Raw genomic sequence first — 23,305 nt, 5'->3', positions numbered from 1 at the left:
TCAGACGTAGTAGATTTTCAAGTTATGTGGATGAACTGTACGTCCATTCCCTGTCAGTAAATCTGCTCAATATTTACAAAAGTAAAAGACACTCAAGTATTTGTATATACATTACAAGTGAAAGTCTTGGATTTAAAATCTTACTTAAATTGAAGTACAGAAGTATTATCAGCTAAACTTGGCAAAAGTAGGCTAAACAATGCATACAAAAATTGTCCTGTGAGCCTTATATTATTGCATTATTTTTACTGATGCATTAGCTAGTCGAAGTTAAGGTACGCCTACTTTATATTTAGCTGGGTGGTTTCAACTATAATAACAAATCATATTGTATTGTAAGTACATTTTATGTTATTGTTTTTTAATTTGTAGACTATAGTAGCCATACCTGTGAATGTAAAAAGGTACAATATTTCCCTCTGAACTGTATTGAAGTTGAAGTATAAAGTAGCATACAAATGGAAATACTACTTACACATTTCTATCTATATAGTACTTGATTAATGTACTTGGCTACTTACCACCACGGTCATACTCATATTTATTATGTTTATACGCTACTATAGTTATTTAGCCTACTTTTTTAAATACTATAGGATGACCTTCATATCATGGTGTTTCAATGGGTAGATAACTAAATAATGTGTGCAGATGAATTTAAAGTGTAAACAATGTATGGTGACTCAAAGTGTTCAAAGTTTTATAGATACATTTGACATGAGATAAATAATACTGAAATGATTACTAGATTAATTGGCAAATAGTTTGATAATCAATTTATTTTTCAAACAATAATACAAAATATTCCTCAGTTCCAGCTTCTTAGATAATAGTAAAATCTAAGAAGTAAAATCAACAATATTTGGCATTTGGACAAAAAAAAGAAGACATTTTAACACATCAACTTGGGCTTGAGGGAAGTGTGATGGACATTTTTCCCTTTTATTCAGACATTTTAGACCAAACAATCGATTAAATCAAGAAAAAAAACCAGCTGATTACATTTTAAAAACTCAGTTAATTATTATATAATGCCATTTCATTTCTGCTTCTTTTTACAATTAGTTTATTGCATTTATTTTACAAGGTTATTTTCCCAATGTGAACAACAGGCTCAGATGGGAGGTACATTGGTGTCACGTTAACGTGTACATAATATTCCAGTTTTTGCCCTTATTCCGAAAAAGACAATAGCCTATTCCGACTAAGCTGTTTACATGGCTAATGAAAGTGAATAGTCCACTAATATTCCCGTTTACATGCAGCCGTGCAAAACAGTTTTTTTTCAAAATTTACCAGTGGTGGTGAACTTGTTCGACCATGCGAACACAGCATCCCTCTTTCATTCCTTCAATCACCTCTTGAAAAGTTCAGCGTTATCTTTCGAGCATGCATCTCTAACGTAGCCGGACTCACTGAACTGTTGGCTGTTTGGTTTGGAGAAGCAGTGGCAACAAAAACTGTCCTGTCCTGTTAGTAGTGTCCTGTACACTGTCTTGTGACTCCATGACCGTCCCGGGACAGTCATGGAGTCACAGGACAGTGTCTCGGAGTCACAGGACAGTGTACAAGACAGTGTCTGACTGCCCCGGGACAGTCATGGATTCACAGGACAGTGTACAAGACAGTGTCTGACTGCCCCGGGACAGTCATGGATTCACAGGACAGTGTCTCGGAGTCACAGGACAGTGTACAGGACAGTGTCTGACTGCCCCGGGACAGTCATGGAGTCACAGGACAGTGTCTCTGAGTCACAGGACAGTGTACAGGACAGTGTCTGACTGTCCCGGGACAGTCATGGAGTCACAGGACAGTGTCTCTGAGTCACAGGACAGTGTACAGGACAGTGTCTGACTGTCCCGGGACAATCATCGGAGTCACAGGACAGTGCAGGACACTACTAACAGGACAGGACAGTTTTTGCTGCCACTGCTGCTGTTGATTTGTGTACAACAACCATAGTAACACACAGAGCTGACTGTAAGCCGTAAACAGGCCGTAAACTGTTGCAAACTGCAGTAAAAACCCTGATTAAAAGGCATATTCCGAATGCGCTGTATACAAAGAATGCCTCTGAAACCGGAATAATACCGGCATATGCATATCCCACATGTCTTAATCGGAAAATGCTAAATTCGGAAAAAGGCCATATTCGGAATATCAAAACGGAATATGCTGTTTACATGACCTGACTCAAATTCGGAATGTTGTCATAGGCCTATTCGGAATAATAGTGGAATATTAGTGTGCGTGTCAACGTACTAAATTGGAAAGAGGGGTTACGTTTCAGGGTAATGTGACCCAACACTTACACCATATAGATGAAGAAAAGATGGGACCAAGTATATATAACTTTGGGGAACTCCATGAGATGAAGGATGAGTTGCCAATGGAGACAGTGAAGGATCTGTTGGATAAATATCAATAGCAGAGGGATGGATGTCTTAGGTCTAAAAACAAATGTTTAGTTTTGTCTATACAGTATATCTGCACATGTAACAAAACGATGATTACGCTGCTGAAATAAAAAAAAGCATAAAACAACGCAAAGTAGATTTCTCCAATGGAAAACGAACAATAAAATAATTATGAAACAATAAAAAATAAGGAAATAGAAAAGAAAAAACGGAAAATTATATGTGCCAAAAATAAATATAAGATACATATCATGTAAATTGCTGCTAACAGGCATACAACTGCTAAAAGAGATACAAGAACATAGAACGCCTCAATGTACAAAATCCAAGTAGCTAAGTTAGGTTATTCAAATAAGCTTTACGCCTATAGATTCAAACTTTGAGAGAGGACAATTCTAACACAAATTACTGAGCTGCAGTACATTAAGGTTTTAAAATGTCCTGAATTATTTCACAATTTTATGTTTTTGTGGTTATTTTTTGTGTAGTTATGATTACTAATTTCACAAAGTCTTATTTCTTTATTTTAAAAAGACACTGGGTCTTATTTTATACAGTCTATAGTCTTAAGTGACACTTGCCTATATTTTCATATCTGCAGTGTAGTTCCGCCTTCAACCTCTGGGGTGTGACAGCAAGTTCATCAACAGTTCCTTTGCACTTTCTAATGGCAAAGAAGAAGTTTCAGATTTTTGGGGGGTGAGGGGCTGGCCCTTTTTTGTTCCGCTGGAGAATCCTGCTTAAACGGTGAGTAGGGGCACAACAGACCGACAAGCAATCACAGCGCCGCGGACAATCGGCTAAATAACGGCGCCGGGAGGGACCGCACCGCAGAGGAACAGTGGTCAGAAATAAGATAGTATCGCCCTCCAGCTCTAACGTTCCTACCTCCAGGGTCAACGGGCAGTCAAGCACCAGCTATCGCCGTTAGCCGTAACTCCTCTGCGGGTCTGGGGGGTTCTGGCAGGGGCAGGGGGCGGGGGTACACCGAGCAAGGAGAAGACTACACGCCGAGAGGAGGGGGCTGGAAGTCTGAGACGCTTCCAGCCTGAAGGGGCCGGCGGTTTGGCCACAGCACCCCGGACAAGCTAGCTTGTACCCGCGCGGCTAAGTGAATGGGATGGAGCCGGGACCGTCTGGCGCTGGTAGGTTTATTTTTTACTTGACTGGTTTTACATGTTATCAATTCGGATACCTGAGTTATTCTGCAGTTGGAAAAAAAAAGGGGCACTGTAGCCTAGCCTTAGCGTCACGGGGATGTAGAAGGAGGCTTGGTGACAACCCAGTCTGTTGCATCGCAACGTGTACAGAAGAGAGAGTGGGAGATGGAGGGGGCTCTTTTGCAGTCTGCATGCCCACCACTTTGTAGAGAACGTTATTATTTATCCAGATTTATAGCTATAGACAAGTCTGTGGGAGTGCTGACAATATCCTAAGCCATGCGCGAGGGCAGGGGGGGTCGTGGGAATCTGGATGAGGAGGGACGAGGTGAAGCCCGCCTTGCAGCAGTAGCAGCTGGCTGCACACCCCACACATCAGACCAGCCTCTCTTTTCACTGACCGGTTATCACTGTTCAGGTTGTCTAAAGTGTTTAACACATAGGCTTACATTACATGCGCACATTAGGGACACAGGCCTAACATCTGCAGAGACAGATTATTTATTTATGTTGAACCAAAATGAATCCTCAATTGTTATATCTGTGTATCTGCTGTTAGAGTTGACAGAACCTGTTTTTAGACTTGGAAAGACTGAGAAGCATGTGCATTGCATTTGTATGTGGGGTTTCGCTCTGCGTGCTTCAGATTTACAGCTAGTGCTGATCAGTGCCAGTGATAATCTTTATTTAGCAGTTTTCTTGGATGACACTGAGGTGCGGAGGCAGGTAATTAAAACACAAACTAGGTAGAGTTTGACGTTATGCCAAGGTCTAAAGTGTTTTTTTTTTTTAAAGAGGTGGTGTTGTGACCTCATAGACCCTGTTAACTATCTCTGAACCCTCTTTGGATATCTCCAGGCTGTCTTTATTTGTACAAATAGGCCTGAGATTGAAATCAGTTGAATAGGCTTGTTTTTATTTTTAAGGTTGGGGGGGAAGGGTCCTTGGGGCCCGTCATGATGCTGATTGCCATGTTTAGCTCATGGTCAACAGCCAATTATTCAGAGAGCCGAAACAATGCATATTTGTCTGTTCCTTCTCATTCATGTACTTGGCCTGTTGTGATCTTCTGATGAGGGAAGGGGTCTCCTAGTACAAATCCACTACTGTTCTCTATTTTGAGATTTTAAAGCCTCATTTCATTGTGATAGATTCTTTCAATTTCAAAGTGTACTTGCATTTATGCTTGGTAGCACTCATCCTTTATCATTAGCTACACTTGAGAACTACTATTACTGCCGTCTAGTAGGATGCCTAAAAAAGGGCTTAAAGTTGGTTGTACTGCAGATCCCACCAAAGGATCATGAAATGGGCAAACTTGCCAAGTGGCTAATAATGAACCAAAATATAGTGCGCAAAAAATGTACATGTTCCCTTAGATATGACTTTAAAGTAGTAATATCCCATGTGACATAGGCTTATTGCTTGTTACGTCACTGTAAAGACCGTAAGCTGTGAGCGTCTTCATGTTATGATGCAGCTCCAAAGCTCTGCTTTAAGTCTGGCCGCTCGGAAAAGACTGCTATTGTCTTGGGATATGTGAAAGCGCTGGCTCCGCTTCTCACCATCTGCCTTCACTGGCACGAGGGCGAAGTGTGTGTGTGTGTGTCATTTTGTGAGTGTGCAACAATCACAACTCACTTTAGACACTCCCGTATTCAAACACATGCGTGCATTTTTGCACATAGAGTATGTGTGGTCAACACATGTCTGTGTTTATGGTGTTGTAGTGAAGTGTGATTCTATACATAGACGCACGCAGCACACACTAAGCACAGAGCATCTTTCTGTGTTTTATGGCTAATGCTACTCTTCCTGTCAGTTTGGCATTTTCTGAAGGCTTAGTGAACATATGATTGAGTGGTATGTTTGACCCAAGGATTTCCATAGCAGCTATTTAAAGCAGGGCTTTTCCAGTTTGGGATAAACAGGCGCCTTGGCCCGATGTAGGAACATGCTCAGTGCAAGACCAAAAAGGCCAAGGTCTCTTCAGCATGACCACAGCAGCACCCTGCCTCCTCCCATCTCTTCCAACAGCCCTACACACACACACACACACACACACACACACACACACACACACACACACACACACACAGGTCCCCTGATATCCATGACAATGCTGTGTTGCCGTGGTGTCTCCATGGTGAGGCTGGGAATGTAGAGGGGGCCCCCTATGTGTGTGTGTGTATGAGGGTGTGTGTTCGCTGAAGCAAGGGCGCTCCTCTGTCGTATACCCGTGTGTTTGTGTGTGTGAGATGGAGGAGCAGGGCAGCTGGGGTCTTTGTTGTGGTGAAGGAGGGCTGTTCTCTGAGGACCCAGAGGTTAAAGCACTGGGCCCCTCTCAGGCAGGAGTCACAGCTAGCCTCACATCTTTAGCACCCAGTCTAGGACCCCCTCTGTATTAGACCTCCTGACCAGCTCAGACTTGTTTTTAAGACACGATACTAGTATGGACACTGATAGTCACATCAGTGTATGCTGCGTGGACTACTTGTTACTTCTTCTGCCAGAGAAACACTGCCTAGACTAGACCTAGATTATACAATATACATTTTCAGAAATGAGACTTATTTTGAGTGTGCAAAATCTGTTTAGGGCAACTGATGATTATTTTCATTATCAATATAATCTCTAAATTATTTTCTCAATTAATTGATGAATCAATTGGTCAATGTAAAATGTAAAGTAATAGTGGAACATTTCATCATGCGCTCCCAGAGCCAAATGAGATCAAAATGATTGTTTTGTCTTATCGATTATCATCATTGTTGGAAGTCTGTATAGCAGGGATGTGCTCAGAAGCACAACCAAACTGAAGCTCATGTGATAAATCATCTTCAAAAATCACACTTTGCTACATAAATGAAGTTTTTTTTTCTAACGTATTCCTTTTCTTTCCTCGCCATCATTTCTATTTCTACCATCCTCCCCGTTCTCTCCCTTGTCCATCCTCATTTGACTTTATCTGGTTGTTTCTCATCCTCTTCCTTATGCTTTGTCAATATCCTCCTCCCTCACCCTTTATCTTTCCACTTATATAACATACATTTCCCTCTCCCTGGCCCCAAATGCACATGTTGCTGCTTAACTGTTCCATTCTAATCATTGCTCTCTTTTTCTATCTTCCCTCTTCCTGTCTTTTGTTCCTACCACTCTCTCTGGTGTCCCCCATCATGTCCTCTTGGCCCCTGCCCATGCTTCCTTCCCGGCTTATGCCACATTTCTTGCCCTCTCTGCCCTGCCCTCTGCTGTTCACAACCACTTCCTTTGCCACCTCCTCACTTGACCGTTCCTTATCCCATGTGTGCCTGCTTTGCCTATGTCCTTCCTCTGCATTGTCTTGCTCTTTTTCTGCTCTCACTGTTGCTTTGTTCACATCCACTTTCCTCATTCCTACCCTCTTTGCTCTGAACCTCCTCCTTTCTGTCACCTGCCCTTGTCTATGGCTCCCTATCCCTTGTCTGTCCAGTGCCCATGGGGGCCTTCCCCCCACCTCTGCAGCAGGTGTTCCATGCCCCCCGCCGGCCAGGCATGGGTACCGTGGGCAAGCCCATCAAGCTGCTGGCTAACTACTTTGAGGTCGAGATCCCAAAGATGGACGTTTTTCACTATGAAGTGGACATTAAGCCAGACAAGTGCCCACGGAGAGTCAACAGGTAAAAGGACATTTGAAGACTGTGGTTACACCTTGATTTCTGATGTACCACATGAATCTGAAAGATCAGTACTTGGCAGTTGTCATGTGTCATAAGCGATTATAAACCTGTGGCAGCAAGGCATGGATTTTGAGAAGTCAACAAGCAGCTGAAATGTCTCCAGTGTTGAACTGTTTGAAATTGGATAATGAAAGCCCAACAGTCACTTGTAATCACTTTTCAGGAGGCAGCAACAACAGCTACTTTCAGCATGAACAATGCAACTGGGATTTAAATGTAATTCTTTGTAACAACTATTTATTTATTTTATACAGGTTGATTACCATATTTTCGTGTGGGGGAAATAAACATACATCTGTGGTAGCTAAAGCAGAGCTCTTCAACTCTCAAGTATGCCTTACATGTGTTGTTCTTACTAGTTTTAAAGTGCGTTATGTTTGCACCATGCAGCTCTGACTGTTATGTAGGAAAACAAATATTTGATTTGAAAGGCGGTATAAGTAGATATTTAGTCATGAGTTACTCAAATTTGGGGCAAAAAGGCTGAACCTTGTGACCTGCTTTTGATATTTTAGGCAATGAAATGCATTTTTCAAACTTTACATTGACATTTTATCCTTTGCTTTATACTGAAGGCAAAGCCTCTGTGAAAATCATACCTAGTGTGAGTCCTCGTAAGTCCTTGAAGAGCAAAAATCAGTGACAAAAATGAAATACTTAAGTACCTATATTTTAGATTATATTAAGCAGTAGGAGGCCTTCTCCTCCTGCAGTCGCTTTGCCCGAGTCACCGGACTGGACAGATGGTGGAGTCAAAAGTGAATTTAACTTAACTGACCCTTTCACCTTGGCTGGTGTTTATGCTGCACTGTGCTTGAAGAAGCCCTTGTGTTGGGTGGCTGTGTCAAAATCTAGATAAAGTCACTGAAGGGTTCTAAAGATATTATTAAGTAGAATAAACATACTGTGAGTGGCTTTCCAATCAACGTTGTAATAAGATGCAGGAGCAAAAAAGGCATCTTACAAAAAATTATAATGGAGCAGGTTTAATAAAAGGTATTTTGTTCATTGCGAAGAGACAGCCTTCCTTTAGCTTCCCTTTAACTATTTAGGCTAGTGCAGATTGCTATGTAACTTGCTACATACTTGCAAGCTTTTGTATTTTTTTTCATGAAACTAATTAATCCAGTTTTTACTGGCTCCATCCATTTTTATTTTCCAGCTGTAACAAATTAAAAACATAAAAGAGCTGCCGTGGTTATGATTTGTCACATTTATTACTTTAATCCAAGCAACAAACAGTACATAAACATATATTCCAAAATTCAGGGGGGGAATATGCTGTCTGTCTGCCTTGCATACTTTTGTCATGGCTCTACAGAGAGCCAGTTCCTTTAAAAAAAAAAAGACTGTCTTGTCTGCCTTTGAGGTGAAATGGCAACATGCCACACAATACAGATGTTTCGTCATGTAGAGCCCGACCGATAAAGGATTTTTAAGGCCGATATCGATACAAATATTTGGTGATTTAAAAATCTGATATATTGGCCGATGAAACTTAAAGGGTTAAACACGAGTGTTGCTAACAGTGACGTTGTAGAGCGCCATCTGGTGGACAAACTATGCAACGCCAACACTCAGAACATGGTTGAAGGGTGTTTCGTCCGTTTTTTATTTTACTTTTTAAATATTCATTTATCGGCCATTATAAATGCCGATACCGATAGTTTGGAAAATGCCTAATATTGGCCGATAATATCGGCCCGCCAATATATCGGCCGGGCTCTATCGTCATACCATGTTTGATCCAGTAGATTTTACCCTTCTATGAAGGCATGAATGCCATTTTCCCTTTTACAATACTTTCCTCTGCTTTCGACTAAAATTGTTGTTGTGTCACACTATGAGGTGGCTGTCAACAAGATACAATTGTTGTCCTTCTTTGTGTGGAAATGTGTCAGGTATCAGGGACAGTAGAAGCAGGAATATTATTATATATATATATACACACACACACACACACGCTAACCTTTTGTCAGTGTCTAGGCACTAGATCAATCCGTGAACTCTCAAGTTTACTGTCCAGTGTGGCTGACTAATAGCCTTGGCACTCAATAATAATAATAATAATCAATAATCACTTAATAAGAGCCAGTGTAAAATGGTTATAATAATAGAGTCTTTCAATCTAGTGCCATATGTTATTATACAAACATGGGGTAGCCTTTATTGTTGACAACTTTATTTAGACTTTTGCATGTTTAAAGACCAATTTATTACTTTTCTCAAAACTTGAAAGGAAGAACTTGACATTATTTTTGATTCACAAAAACAAACACTACGAACAACAAACAATTAAACAACACGTGTAATTTGTAATTGAATAGTTTTTCGCTCCAAAAACCTGAAATTCTTGAAGAAGAATTCTGTGTGTTTACCACCGTCTCTAACATTCAGTGAGGTTCTCTTTTGGGTTTAGGGCTCGAGACAAAGGTTCTAAGAAGGCATGCAAAGGTCAAGCCCTTTGACCTTTTCTTTACAGAACAACTTCTCATCCCCCACACTTATGAAGGCCAAGGCACCGAGCATTGAAAGGTGCCCCCCGCCCACTCCCTCGCTCTTTTTGTCCTTGCCTCTCCCCCTGTGACCATGAAATATTGCACCCAACAGCTGCATCCTGCTTGATCAATATCCTATCATCTTGAGAACTTCTCCCCCCCCCCCAATCACAATAGAGCATCCTGATGAGGCGATGGGTTTAATTGGCAGAGCAGGGTCTCTTTTGCATTTCTGTTGCATGTTTAATCCCATACTGTGTTTGTGTGTGTCGCTTCCTACAGGGAGGTGGTGGAATACATGGTTCAACACTTCAAGCCCCAGCTCTTTGGCGACAGGAAGCCAGTGTATGACGGAAAGAAGAACATCTACACGGTGCTAGCACTTCCTATTGGGAGTGAGAAGGTAGATGTTTGCAGTGGTTGTGCTTTACACTGTTACAACTAACCAACTAACTAATTTCTCCTCAGGGATCAATAAAGTCAATCTTAGGACCTGTCCGAACATGAGTTACACTATTTCTCCAGGGGAAGAAGAGTCATGTGAAAAAAAATAGAAAGTGTTATTTATCTCCTACAGAGCACATATGTCTCTCCCAGTATTCACAACAACCACAAACACCTACTGTTTTATGGAACAATGTTGGAGACGTCTAGTTTTAATGTGTTGAGTACAAAGAATTCTGCTTTCTGTTGTTGGTGATCTTGAAGGAATATCGCTAGCTTATTCACTTTCTTGCAGAGCATTAGATTAGAAGATCAATAGCATTCTGGTATCTGTCCTTGTAAATATACACCACAGGGTTTCCAGTATACTACACAGCCAGATAATTTGCTTTACTTGCTAATAGTCCATCTTCATTCAATTTCTGGTTATTCTCATTCTCCTGCAGCCTTGTTCTTTACCTCTACCCTCTTTGTCTGTCCTTTCTGTCCTCTATTTCTCCAGGTGGATTTTGAGGTAACCATTCCAGGTGAGGGCAAAGACCGAATCTTCAAGGTGTCCATCCGTTGGCTGGCCAAAGTGTCATGGCGCCTGCTGCAGGAGACTCTGGTCAGTGGTCGGCTTCAGGTCCCCCTCGACTCGGTTCAAGCCCTTGACGTGGCCATGCGCCACCTGGCCTCTATGAGGTACACCACAGGAACCCTTTCTCTCTAAGTTACACCAGTACAGACACAAACACACATACCTACACATACTGCCACACCCCTACTCCTGTCAAGTACATTTTTAAAAGCAGATTGGAAAGTCATGTTGCCAAGTTATAACCGTGCAGCTTAGCAAGGTTAACTGGGTTGTTCCCTTCACATACATCAGACAGTCATGGCTCCAGGGGTCAGAGTGACTAAACAATAGCTGTTAGCGGAGACCTGTGTGAAAGTGTCCACTGAACAATGCTGAGCAGGGGAATAACGAAAACTGGCTTTTAGTACTTGAACTAAACATAGTCAAAAAGGACAAACAAGTTGTCATTTCAGTGCTAATGCTGTTTCCTAATTCTATTTCTCAGTTTCAGACAAATATAGCACTGTTCCTCATAACTCCCAGTGTTTTTATTTGCAGTTTAATTTTTGTTTTGTTCTAACGATTTCAAGAGTTGACTTATTCTGAAACCTCTGACATGAGACGACAACTTCACTGGATATGAAGTCACGCTGAGGTCATGCTTTGTATCAAGTCCAGTCTTTTTCGCACATTCATCATTTCCATCTTTTCCAATTAGGTACACTCCAGTGGGCCGTTCATTTTTCTCCCCACCTGAGGGATACTACCACCCACTGGGTGGGGGGAGGGAAGTCTGGTTTGGCTTCCACCAGTCTGTGCGCCCCGCCATGTGGAAGATGATGCTTAACATTGATGGTGAGTCACTGAAGTGACTGAGTGTGTGTGTGTGTGTGTGTAGTCAGTCAGTGATCTCATTGTTTTTTACTGACATTGCATGACTGGGCAGAAACGGGGGGTCAGAAATGGAGAACATTTACTCAGAGACCAAAGAGGATTTGAAACCACTAATTATATGATTTATAATTACGATATGATATCATAAATACAAGCTTCTATTGGCTGCTTGTAACATAAATGTTTGCTCTGATAAAGGCCTTAAATGGCGATGTAAAGGCTAATAAAAGTTGTGGGCATCCATGGACCCTGTGTTAAGTTGCTCTTCTCTGACCTGTATGGACTTATTGTTGCTCTGTCTCCCTCTAGTGTCCGCCACGGCCTTCTACAAAGCCCAGCCTGTAATTGAGTTCATGTGTGAGGTTTTGGACATTCGCAATATCGACGAGCAGCCCAAGACTCTCACTGACTCGCAAAGGGTCCGCTTCACCAAGGAGATTAAAGGTGGGCTACTAGTGTGAAAGGGCCTCCCAACAAACTCCATGAGAAGCCCTGAACAGGAAAATAAATGTACACCTTCATGCCTCTGTCTAAAGAGTCTTTGCTCACACCTGGCAAACTCTTTTTACATTTTATACATAAGTTACTGACATATGTTATCAGCAACATTTCCCTTTTCGCTTTGATTGTGGTTAGGGGTGTGACGATACATCGATCTGGATCGATATATCGAGTCAATCATCAACAATCTATTATTATCGATACAAAGTCAAAACATCGATACGTATCGTCATCCTTTTTAGATGCGCCTTTATTTCGAAATTCCCACTTTTATTATAATTCTTTTAGTTAAAAAAAAGAGTAGTTTGCTTTTAATTAAATGTCTGGAAAAGCTTGGTAATGAAATTGACACATCATATTTTAGTTGCTTTTTGTAAATACGTATAAATGTAACTGATTGTGTTAAATTGGCTTATGTTTCAACTCACATCGCTCGCAGGCCCCTGAAATGAATCGAATCAAAATTGCGTCGTGGCAGACTTTGTGATATCAGTAAATATTGTATCGTTGTCCAAAGCATCAATCTAATATTTGTATCGTGATAAAATGTGTGATTTTACACCCCTAATTGTGGTGTTATGTTATTTCACAAGAAGCTATTCTGATTACTTATAATTATAATGTCTGTCTTTCTGTGTCTGTCTGTGTTCATTCTTGTTAACACCACTTCTTGTTGGCATTACCAGGCCTGAAGGTGGAGGTGACCCACTGTGGTCAAATGAAGAGGAAGTATCGTGTATGCAACGTCACCCGGCGACCTGCCAGCCACCAGACGTAAGTACGCAGACAGTATTGTATTACATTATCAAATACACCCATTTATTATCTGTATACATTATTAAGATATCCCCAAAATTGCTTCTATGGATTTGAATAATCTGCTTAGATGTGAATAACCAGTTTTCCATAGAGATCATCCTGTAGCTTGTTTCGCCTGTCTCCACAGTTGACACTCTGCTGAGTGTTTTATGGGTATTTATTTTTGTCTCTCTTGTTTACTCTTTGTCACTCACTGGCCCTCTCAACCACCTCTCCTTCCGTCTCTCTTTATCTGACTCTTTTTTTTGGCACTTTCTTTGCACCTGGAACTCTCCTAGAGGAGCTATATTAATCTCTAGCTGCTGCCAACACTGGCAAAGTTCCTGATTTCCTCAAAAAGGTTCTCAATCTCCGGCGAAGTTTCTGCAGTGGAAACCCCCTATTGTGAAATATTAGTAAAGGTTCCTCTTATATAAACTATAAAAATAAAGTATTTATCCCAAATTATTTATTTTTTAAGTTGTTTGACAGATTGGAACTTGTTAAAACATGAAAAGAAAGAGAAGGTAACAATTGCTGCATCTACCTGTTTAAGTCTATTGGTCATACTGAGTAAGCAACTTTAATACGTTAGCATTTTAACATCAACCTGGATGACTCAGCAAATCAGGAGCTGCTGGCCGGTGATGCATTGCGATGACAGAGTGACATTTGTTGGTACAAGGTCACTGATGCGCCACACACTCATGATCATGCTGGGTTATATCCACTCAAAAATATTTTACAACTCATTACAGCCAAGGCAGCTTCTTCATCTTAGTACCAGATCCTACAGTAATTCACGTTTTTTTTTGTCTTTTCCACCAGGTTTCCCCTCCAGCTCGAAAGTGGGCAGACAGTAGAATGTACAGTGGCCCAGTACTTCAAGCAGAAGTACAACCTGCAGCTAAAATACCCCCACCTACCTTGCCTACAGGTGGGGCAAGAGCAGAAGCACACCTACCTGCCTCTGGAGGTGAGGAAGGGTTCGATATCTTAGTTTATCATTTCAAGATTTAACCAATAAAGAGTGTTCATATGTAATAACACCATGTGCACTGACTTGCACACGGTTACACACACATTTTGAGATACATCCAGGATTAGTGCATGTGAAAAACCAATGTTTACCCCCTAATGACTCTGGATTTATTTGTCGCAGGTGTGTAACATTGTAGCAGGTCAACGATGCATCAAGAAACTGACAGATAATCAGACCTCCACTATGATCAAAGCCACAGCTCGCTCCGCACCTGACAGACAAGAGGAGATCAGCAGGCTGGTGAGTTGTAGAGACAACTAGTGGTTGGTATGAATGTCTGACTCAGTAATTTATAGTGTAAGATGCAGAGATCGTGATCTCACAGCCTTTTACTCTTCACAGATGAAGAATGCTAACTTCAACCTAGACCCGTACATCCAGGAGTTTGGGATCAAGGTGAAAGATGACATGGCTGAGGTGACGGGCAGGGTGCTTCCACCCCCTATCCTGCAGTATGGAGGACGGGTAATAAATGGTTCATTTATTATTTAAAAACACATTCTTTTGAGTTTTGATGGGGGAGTCTGCAACTGAAGGATTTTTGTTTGGAGTGCACATACACACACAGACACACACACACACACACACACACACACACACACACACACACACACACACACACACACACACACACACACACACCATTTTGCAGTAGATGTGACCTGATTTAAACTTTCTCCCCTCTTGTCCTATTTTTCAACAGAACCGTGCCATAGCAACCCCCAACCAGGGAGTTTGGGACATGAGGGGGAAGCAGTTTTATAATGGCATCGAGATCAAAGTGTGGGCGATTGCTTGCTTTGCCCCCCAGAAACAGTGCAGAGAAGAGGTGCTCAAGTAAGTACTAATGAGTGTTAACAGTGGAAATAAATTTTTTGGGAGGAATGAAATCATCTCCCCCATAACTCTTTGGCTATTTTGCATTTAATAGTGGTAAGTCACTAGACCCATCTTGAAATGTGCATCCGCAACGCCATGTTCAGCCTGCATTTGGTATCTCAAACACTGATTCATTTCTTTATAATATAATCAATAATATATCCTGATGAGCAGGGGTATGCCTTAGCTTGCTGAATTTTGTCTCAACTAATCTGGTTTCCTTTCAGGAACTTCACAGACCAGCTGCGTAAAATCTCTAAGGATGCTGGGATGCCCATCCAGGGCCAGCCATGTTTCTGTAAATACGCCCAGGGAGCGGACAGCGTGGAGCCCATGTTCAGACACCTGAAGAACACCTACTCCGGACTGCAGCTCATCATTGTCATCCTGCCGGGAAAAACCCCTGTCTATGGTAGGCTATTTTTTCTTTTCTGTTTAGATATACACTCGGTTTGGCATCATCAAGAGACATCAAGACAGATGCAAGACAAAATGATACCTCAGTCCTTTATCATCATGGTGTGCTTCGTGTCCCATTTTTAAACTGTCCCCTTTAGCCGAGGTAAAGCGTGTGGGAGACACCCTCTTGGGCATGGCCACGCAGTGTGTCCAGGTGAAGAACGTGGTGAAGACGTCACCTCAGACCCTCTCCAACCTCTGCCTCAAGATCAATGTGAAGCTGGGAGGCATCAACAACATCCTGGTGCCTCACCAACGGTGAGCTTTTGTTTGGCCTGCTTTTGAATTAGTTTTACATTTATGGCAGGAGGACAACACTAAGAATTTTAATAATTCTTCTGTCACATATATATATATATATATATATATATATATATATATATATATATATATATATATATATATATATATATATATACACACAGGTGTTTGACCCTGTGTAACCCATTCCTGTAAGACTACTGTCACAGGTCGATGCTGTCTATATAAGAACTTGGACTGCATCTTTCCATATATGTCACTGTTAAACCATAGAATTAAAATGATCTTAAAAAAAAGTTTATTTTTTGTATTTAATTTTTCTTTACATTTTTTATTTATTTAATTTTTTACATTTAGGGATCTATCGGCTTTCAGTCAATTAGAAGTGCCTCCTTCAATATTATCACCTAAGATGCAAGTTTTGTATTATTTATTTGATCTCATATGCAACAATGATGAATGTTACAATTTAAGTTTTTGAAGCCCTTAAAGTCCTGCTAGATGACATATTGTATATTGACCCATCTCAGTATTTCAGCCTGTGTTGATAATACAACTCTTTAAAAGCAACCCCACGCTGCCTTTATGTGCAAGTGTAATTTGCATGTCCTCGTCTATTTGCACTCTCAGGTCAGCAGTGTTTCAGCAGCCGGTTATCTTCCTGGGAGCAGACGTCACGCACCCCCCTGCTGGAGATGGCAAGAAGCCCTCCATTACTGCTGTAAGTCTCAGAAATAACGTCTGTATTAAACAACACTAGGTGAACTTGAACACAATCTTAGGAAAAGGAAGGGAATGGGCAACTATTGCATGTCACACAAAGTCAGGCCACTTGTTAAGTCTGGGCGTTCAGGTTAAGCTCATGTGTGGGGGACACTGGAGTGCTTTTGGCTCTAGTAACTTGTTAAGGGCATTTTTCGTATGTTATTAAGAGATTATTACTTGATTAATCAAAACAAAGTCCAGGTTGTTTATAATGAAAATAAGTGTTAGTTGCAACAATAGATGGTGTAGTTATTGTCTGTGTTCTTTATGTTTAAAGATCATAGGCTGTAGAACAAACAGGTTTGTCATTACCCATAGGTTTCTTCTTCTTTTTCCCCATGGTTTATTTAGACTTTTACATTTACAAAATCCATGCAAGAAATGAATCTGTAATTATAATATGTGTACGTAATAGTATACATGTATGCTATTTAGATTTACAATACAGTCTAATAGAAAAAGAAAAAGAAAGAAAAGACATATCAATAAAGAGATAATTATAAACCACACCCACATTCTCCCCTCTCACCCACCCACCCATCCACCCACCCAGCTTAGGCTGGGCTAATCAATAAAGGAAGTTAAGCTAAACTATAAATATACAGGGGACAGAAAACAAACAAAACGGATAAAAACAAAACCGAAACGACAACAACAACAACAACAACAACAAAATGGTTATGGTCTTAGGTCAAAAACAAGTGTGTAAAGGATAAGGTCAAGGATCAATATCACCAAGCTATAGGCTACACCATGGCAGTGACTGGATTATGAAGCCTCTGGAGGCTGCAGGTCAAGGGAGTCAACATAAGAAAGAAAAGATGTTTATCAAATTTTGACACAGCACCTCTCTCCAAGTGTCTAATCTTTTCAGGTTTTAAGAACAATAGCACATCTCTTATCCATATGCCCATAGGTTTCTGAAGAATCATTTTAAAGGCTGGGTTTTTAGTATAACTCTAAAACTGCCACAAAGGCACACATTAGAGGAAGAGAAATCGGCTTTTGACAAAATATTGACTTTCTAGTAGGGCTGCACGATATTAGGAAAATATCTAATTGCGATTATTTTGACTGATATTGCGATTGTGATATGAGTCACGATATTGGAGGGAATGATCATTTTGTTATTATTCTCATTTTTATTGAAAGGATCTTTTGCGAGGATCTGTACCAAACAAAGATTTTTCTTTGGTCTGTAGGATAGGATTTGTAGGCCAGGATGTCTCTGCAGCACCACAGTACTTTATTTTAGAATGGTTTGACACATATTTTGCCTTTAACAAATATTGCGCCCCCCTGCGATTTGGATATTGCACTAGTCCATATTGCGATTTCCATAAAATTGCGATTAATTGTGCAGCCCTACTTTCTAGTTTAAGAAAAGTATTTTTCTTTCAATACAGTCGGGGGGTTATTTGAATATAGTAAGAGCCATGTAAAGGAGAACAGCAGTCTGAGGCACTTGGCTGCCAGTGCCTCAGGCAGCCAAGTGCCTGAGGTGCCGCTGCTTGGCTGCCTTTGTTATAAATTCCAAAGTCAAAGTAATTAATTAATTTATTTATTTCACAGAATTGATAAGCATGAATGTCAGACAGGTTCTGTCCACTGCTGCTGTTTGTGTTGGACACAGCAGCCCTGTGTCAGCTCCGACATCCAGATGGCGTAAAGTGGATCAAAACTATATCTGGTGAATAGTTTTCTTTTAAGAACAAAGGACGGTGGCCAACACAGGGATTTGAACGTTGGTCTCTCTTTTTCAATTCTTTTTTTTTTAAAGCCATAAAACATTATCTAAAAGTATATACTGTAGTTATATTGTTAATAATTGTTAATAATTGTGTCAATAAGTGTCTGCTGGCAATCCAGATGCTGTGTTGGCAGGGCCCCTCCTTTTTATAGGCAAATCAATAAAGTAACAAGGTCATGTAAATGATGTCAAGATGTCAGAAAACACATGGTCGTGGTTGCTTGGTGACAGTGGCACTGCATGACCATGGTGCACAGCAATGCTGGTTAAAGAATAAACCCAAAGCCATAAATAGTATGTTTGAGGCAGAAGAGCTTTACCACCTTTTTAATCTTTAACACAGACAAAAAGTTAATCAAAACGTTGTAGAGCAAATGTCCTTACATTCAGCTCATATGTGAGTGTTTGTTTATTATTAATTTGGTTATGGTAACATGAATGCACAATAGAAATGGGGAAATAATATTATGTTTTTTGACTGTTGGATAGACGAGATGAATTTAGTACCTTGAGCTCTGGTATTTTTGGCATTTGTAACTCATTTAGGCATTTTCACCAAAACACATCATTAGTTACCGCCCTAATTTACAGCTTTTTTTATTTTTTGATGCCTATATGTTTTTAGCTTTTTGTCTTTAGGTTGTTGTGTTGTAATTGTTGGAGCTCGTATTGCAAGACAAATTTCTATCTATCTATCAATCAATCATTAAATTACTGGCAAATGCCCTGCTTTGAAAGTCCATCTCATGAGAAACCGCAGTCTGCAGTCAATCTGACTTTTCGTTCAGACTCGCATAGACACTAAATGAGGCTGAATGAAGAAAAAGAAAGCAGTAAGAGAGGAGTCAGTAAGGGATTAAGGGAAACAAATGGCTCATCACTGACTCACGTTCAAAAAGGAAATGACGTCAACACTCGTCCACCCTTGACCTCAGCTCAGCTGTGGTTGGCTGTGTCGTTGCCTAGAAATGATTACAAACGCGCGAGAGGATTGGAGATGAGAGTGGACTTCTCTTGTTCCTTCTGAAATTAGAAGAAAACTGGTGAAAAAGTATGATTTTTAGAAAGTGCAGTAAAACAATTTGAGGGAAGAAAAATAAAAGGTTGATGTTGAGCCTCCCACACTTCGCAGTAGCGGCCTCTAGGGGATGTTAATGTACAACCATACACATTAGGGACTAATGACTGATAACAGTGGATTAGGATCTGGTCCACAAGATGTTCTTTGTTTCTCCATCATACATTTGATGGATGACTTAATGCAAAGCACCTTATAATACCCAATGCACTTTTTGCACGTGTTACCAGCGGGAATCAAATCGCCAACGCTGACAGTGCCATGTTAAACTCTGTCACTCCCCTCTCTTCCAGGTGGTAGGCAGTATGGATGCTCATCCCAGCCGATACTGTGCCACAGTGCGAGTCCAGAGACCCAGGCAGGAAATCATTGAAGATTTGTCTTACATGGTGCGTGAACTGTTAATTCAGTTCTATAAGTCGACCCGGTTCAAGCCCACCAGGATCATTTTCTATAGAGATGGAGTTCCTGAGGGACAGTTGCCCCAGGTAATATGACGACATGGTAGTTGAAACTGATGTGAGTTCTTTGATGGATTATCTGAATTGTCCTAAATATGTAAAAATGTCTTGTTTCTTCACTTGATGTTGGCAAAGTGCATTTTTGCATGTTTCTGTCAAACTGATTATATCAGCGAGCTAATAAACAATTGTCTCGTGTGAAGATTCTCCACTACGAGCTCCTGGCCATCAGAGATGCGTGCATCAAGTTGGAGAAAGACTATCAGCCAGGCATCACCTACATTGTGGTGCAGAAACGCCACCACACACGCCTCTTCTGTGCTGACAAGTCTGAAAGGGTGTGCTTTCTATTTTCTAACACATTTTAAAATGTGTTTTCATTTTTTTCATAGTCACTTGTTTTCATATGTTTAATAATGATCTTTTTTTGTTGTTGATAGATTGGGAAGAGTGGGAATATTCCTGCAGGGACTACGGTGGACACCAGCATCACTCATCCCTTTGAGTTTGACTTCTACCTGTGTAGCCATGCGGGCATACAGGTAATAATAACAGAAACTGTATGTTTTAGTGCTCTGTAATTACGTTTTGAAAATCCCTGAATAGATTATAATGAGAGTGAATGCCTTTGACCCTTAAACCCTACATATTGCATTTGGTTGTTTTACTTAGCCATTTTATTTTGCGTATTGTGTTTCATCTCATTTTTATTGCCTTCTCTCTGTCTCCAGGGTACCAGCCGGCCGTCTCATTACTACGTCTTATGGGACGACAATCGCTTCACGGCTGATGAGTTGCAGATTCTAACTTACCAGTTGTGCCACACGTACGTGCGCTGTACCCGCTCAGTCTCCATCCCTGCGCCGGCCTACTATGCTCGTCTTGTGGCCTTCCGCGCCCGCTACCATCTGGTGGACAAAGAACATGACAGGTTAGTGTTGCTATGGAAGATGTAACACAGGATTTCTCAAATGCTGATAGTGTGGCAGTTGTTGTTTACCAAAATTCTCAGGAATTTTTTTATTTTGTAAAGTATTTTGAAATGTTCCGTAGGCCTTTTTCTCTAATCTGTCTTTAGAAGCAGTTACATATTTAAAACATATTTACTTTATCACAAATATATCAAACATAAAATACATCAGTCTTAATACAACTGTGTCCTGCAACACTGTCTACATATAAACTGACCCCACATTGGGTTTGGACCCCAAGTTTGAGAGAGTGCTATTGGTGACTGTATTCCGATAATCACATATGAAGTGTCGCTGATCTTTGTTCTGCAACTTGTCTCCCTGTCATCTCTCTGCAGTGGAGAAGGCAGCCATGTGTCTGGTCAGAGTAACGGTCGGGACCCCCAGGCGCTGGCTAAAGCTGTTCAGATTCACCACGACACTCTGAGGACCATGTACTTCGCCTGAGCTACACCAACCATCACCACCATCGACCCTTCCCAACTCATTTCTACCTGAGTGGGCGCACGGCCCACCACCACCTCATCCCCATCCCTTATTCCCAAATGACTACCCACCACACACACTCCACAGACTTGTCAGTTATTCACCCAAATCCAAGAAACATAAAGCCCTTCACCTGTAAATCACAGGCAGACTCTACAGCCTCATGCACTCAAACGGTTATGAATATTATTATTTTTATTGTCATTTTGTTGTTTTTACTTTACCAGGACTATTGATCTTTTTATGTAGAATTTTTAAACGTGGGTATTATTATGTACTTGTATTGTACACTACCTTCACACTCCTGTGTATGTAAGTATGCAATGCGGATGGGAGGAAAATAGGCGATGAAAAGAAGAAAAACAAAATCACAAAAAAACTTTCTTAACTGCCATCACGATGCTGCCTCTTTACCCATCCGAATGCCAGATGCCAGTGTTCCAAGCCCCTTAGTATGGGGATCCTCCAGAGGGGTGGTACTGGGCATGCACACTTACATGTATCATTTTATCGTTGTCATGAACTACATTCATGTTTTTAATGTTTTGGAATAATGTTATTTTTTTAAACTGCCTTGAGGAGTCCGAGGTATGGTACATTAGCACTTAGTGTTAGCATGTAGGTGCCACCTGTCCTGCACAAGACTTTGTTAGTACATGTGAGGCTAGCCCTCTGGTCTTTATATTAGCAGAGACAGAAAGAGCAGGTGTAGCATATCGTAGATACAGGAGAGAAGTCCTGCCGCACTCTCTGTGCTGATTGGTCAGTCCCTTAGAGATTTAGCCCATAGAGGCAAGCTTAGCATAACAATAGAGGGACCATTTTTTTTTCAGTGTATCAAATATACTTGCACCCCATGCACCTAAACCAGCATTATTAACCAGCCAAAAGTGATGCCAACCAATGGAAAAGGGGCACCTAAACAGGAAGATAATCTTTCGTTTCTGTATGCATTGCTTTTTTAGGATTTACGAGGCACTTTTTTTTTTTACTTATTGATATATTTTACTTCATTGTGAGATTTGTCTGTTCTGAGGCTTGACACAGATTAGTTTGAAGTTTTCACACCCACACCTGCAGAGCTTTCAGGACAAATAGGTAACTAAGGCAATAGGCAAGGTCAACACTCCTCTGTAGATTTGAATGCAGGCAAATATAAAGTCTGTGATCACTTAAGTGCTGCAAAGCTGAACTCCCATTCAGCAATTGACCTTGCTCCGATCATTCTGCACATTCCAACATGTATCAGTAGAGATGACGCCACACGGTGCACTCTAAACTACAAACCCGCGCACGTCTTTGCGTACCTGTACACACCTATCTCCATTTATACACACAGCTCTTCCCTCTGCAGGCATTTACAACTCATAGCCTGAATAGCAGAAGCACACACATATCTTCCTTCTCCGTCTCTTGCTTAGCATGTAGAGACCCACTCCTTCAAATGCACTTGTCCCCTTATTATCCTCCAAGTCAAACTATCACTCATAACCCTTTCCATCATCACCTTCTATCCTTGCTCTCTATTCTCACTTTTAACATCACACACCTGCAGCATCCCCTGCACCAATCCCGTATCTAGTGTTAGCCAATCCCCATTGGTGCTCTGTGTGCATGGGCGGCACAGATAAGGGATTGCTACATTGGACAGGGTGGGCCACTATTACTTAATATGCCCTGCATTTACATCTAGTCACTTTCTGGATTTATGAAAAAATGCATGTAATTATTTTTTATGACTGGATATTCTGAGCCACCTTATTTTGGTTTCCTTAGAGGTAGGAGCCTTGTGCTCACCACTGCCTGTCAGTTGTTTTGCCTCAATTGTGTAATGGTTATAAAGACTGCTTTTTTTCCCCCTGTTGTCATTATTATGAATATTGTGACTAGTGTCAGAGTGTATCCTCAAGAGGGCACTGTGGAGACGGTCTCAAAATTCCACCTCAGTTGCCCTTTAAGCGCCTCAAATCTTGTCTGATGGTCAGAGCCCCATTGAGCGGAAAGGGATCAAAAGATTAGATGTGTTTGATTTTGAAATCATGTTTATTAACTTGCATAATCAAAATGCCTTTGTACACCGTTTTACTGATCCTTCTTTGTGTCCAAGGTGATTTGTATATATAAATATATAATAATAACCTGTTATGTATCTTGGCTCACCAG

General features: G+C 40.9%; 1 protein-coding gene across 1 annotated transcript; it reads left to right on the top strand.

Moving 5' to 3' along the window:
* The first annotated feature begins 3,092 nt into the window (after positions 1–3,092).
* ago1 (argonaute RISC component 1) lies at positions 3,093–22,996 on the top strand. Its single transcript, XM_078252377.1, has 19 exons — positions 3,093–3,562; positions 7,050–7,236; positions 10,077–10,197; positions 10,741–10,922; positions 11,516–11,652; positions 12,001–12,135; positions 12,879–12,966; positions 13,819–13,966; positions 14,153–14,272; positions 14,375–14,497; positions 14,736–14,869; positions 15,139–15,323; positions 15,469–15,628; positions 16,262–16,352; positions 19,518–19,712; positions 19,889–20,023; positions 20,126–20,227; positions 20,417–20,616; positions 20,995–22,996. Exons 1-19 carry the CDS (start codon positions 3,538–3,540, stop codon positions 21,101–21,103), a joined length of 2,577 nt encoding a protein of 858 aa, XP_078108503.1. The 5' UTR covers positions 3,093–3,537; the 3' UTR covers positions 21,104–22,996.
* Positions 22,997–23,305: the final 309 nt, after the last annotated feature.

This window comes from Sander vitreus, chromosome 6 (genome assembly GCF_031162955.1).
Source record: "Sander vitreus isolate 19-12246 chromosome 6, sanVit1, whole genome shotgun sequence".
In the NCBI taxonomy this organism is placed as follows: Eukaryota; Metazoa; Chordata; class Actinopteri; order Perciformes; family Percidae; genus Sander; species Sander vitreus.
The sequence above is the reverse complement of the archived record's forward strand: the minus strand, read 5'-3'. Positions and strand labels throughout refer to the sequence as shown.

Excerpts from the sequence above, each read along its gene's own strand:
- ago1 (XM_078252377.1), top strand. The coding sequence starts at position 3,538 with ATGGAGCCGGGACCGTCTGGCGCTG. Across the intron at positions 14,273-14,374 it reads AAGAGGAGATCAGCAGGCTG|ATGAAGAATGCTAACTTCAA; the intron begins GTGAGTTGTAGA and ends TACTCTTCACAG. Across the intron at positions 15,629-16,261 it reads ATCCTGGTGCCTCACCAACG|GTCAGCAGTGTTTCAGCAGC; the intron begins GTGAGCTTTTGT and ends TTGCACTCTCAG.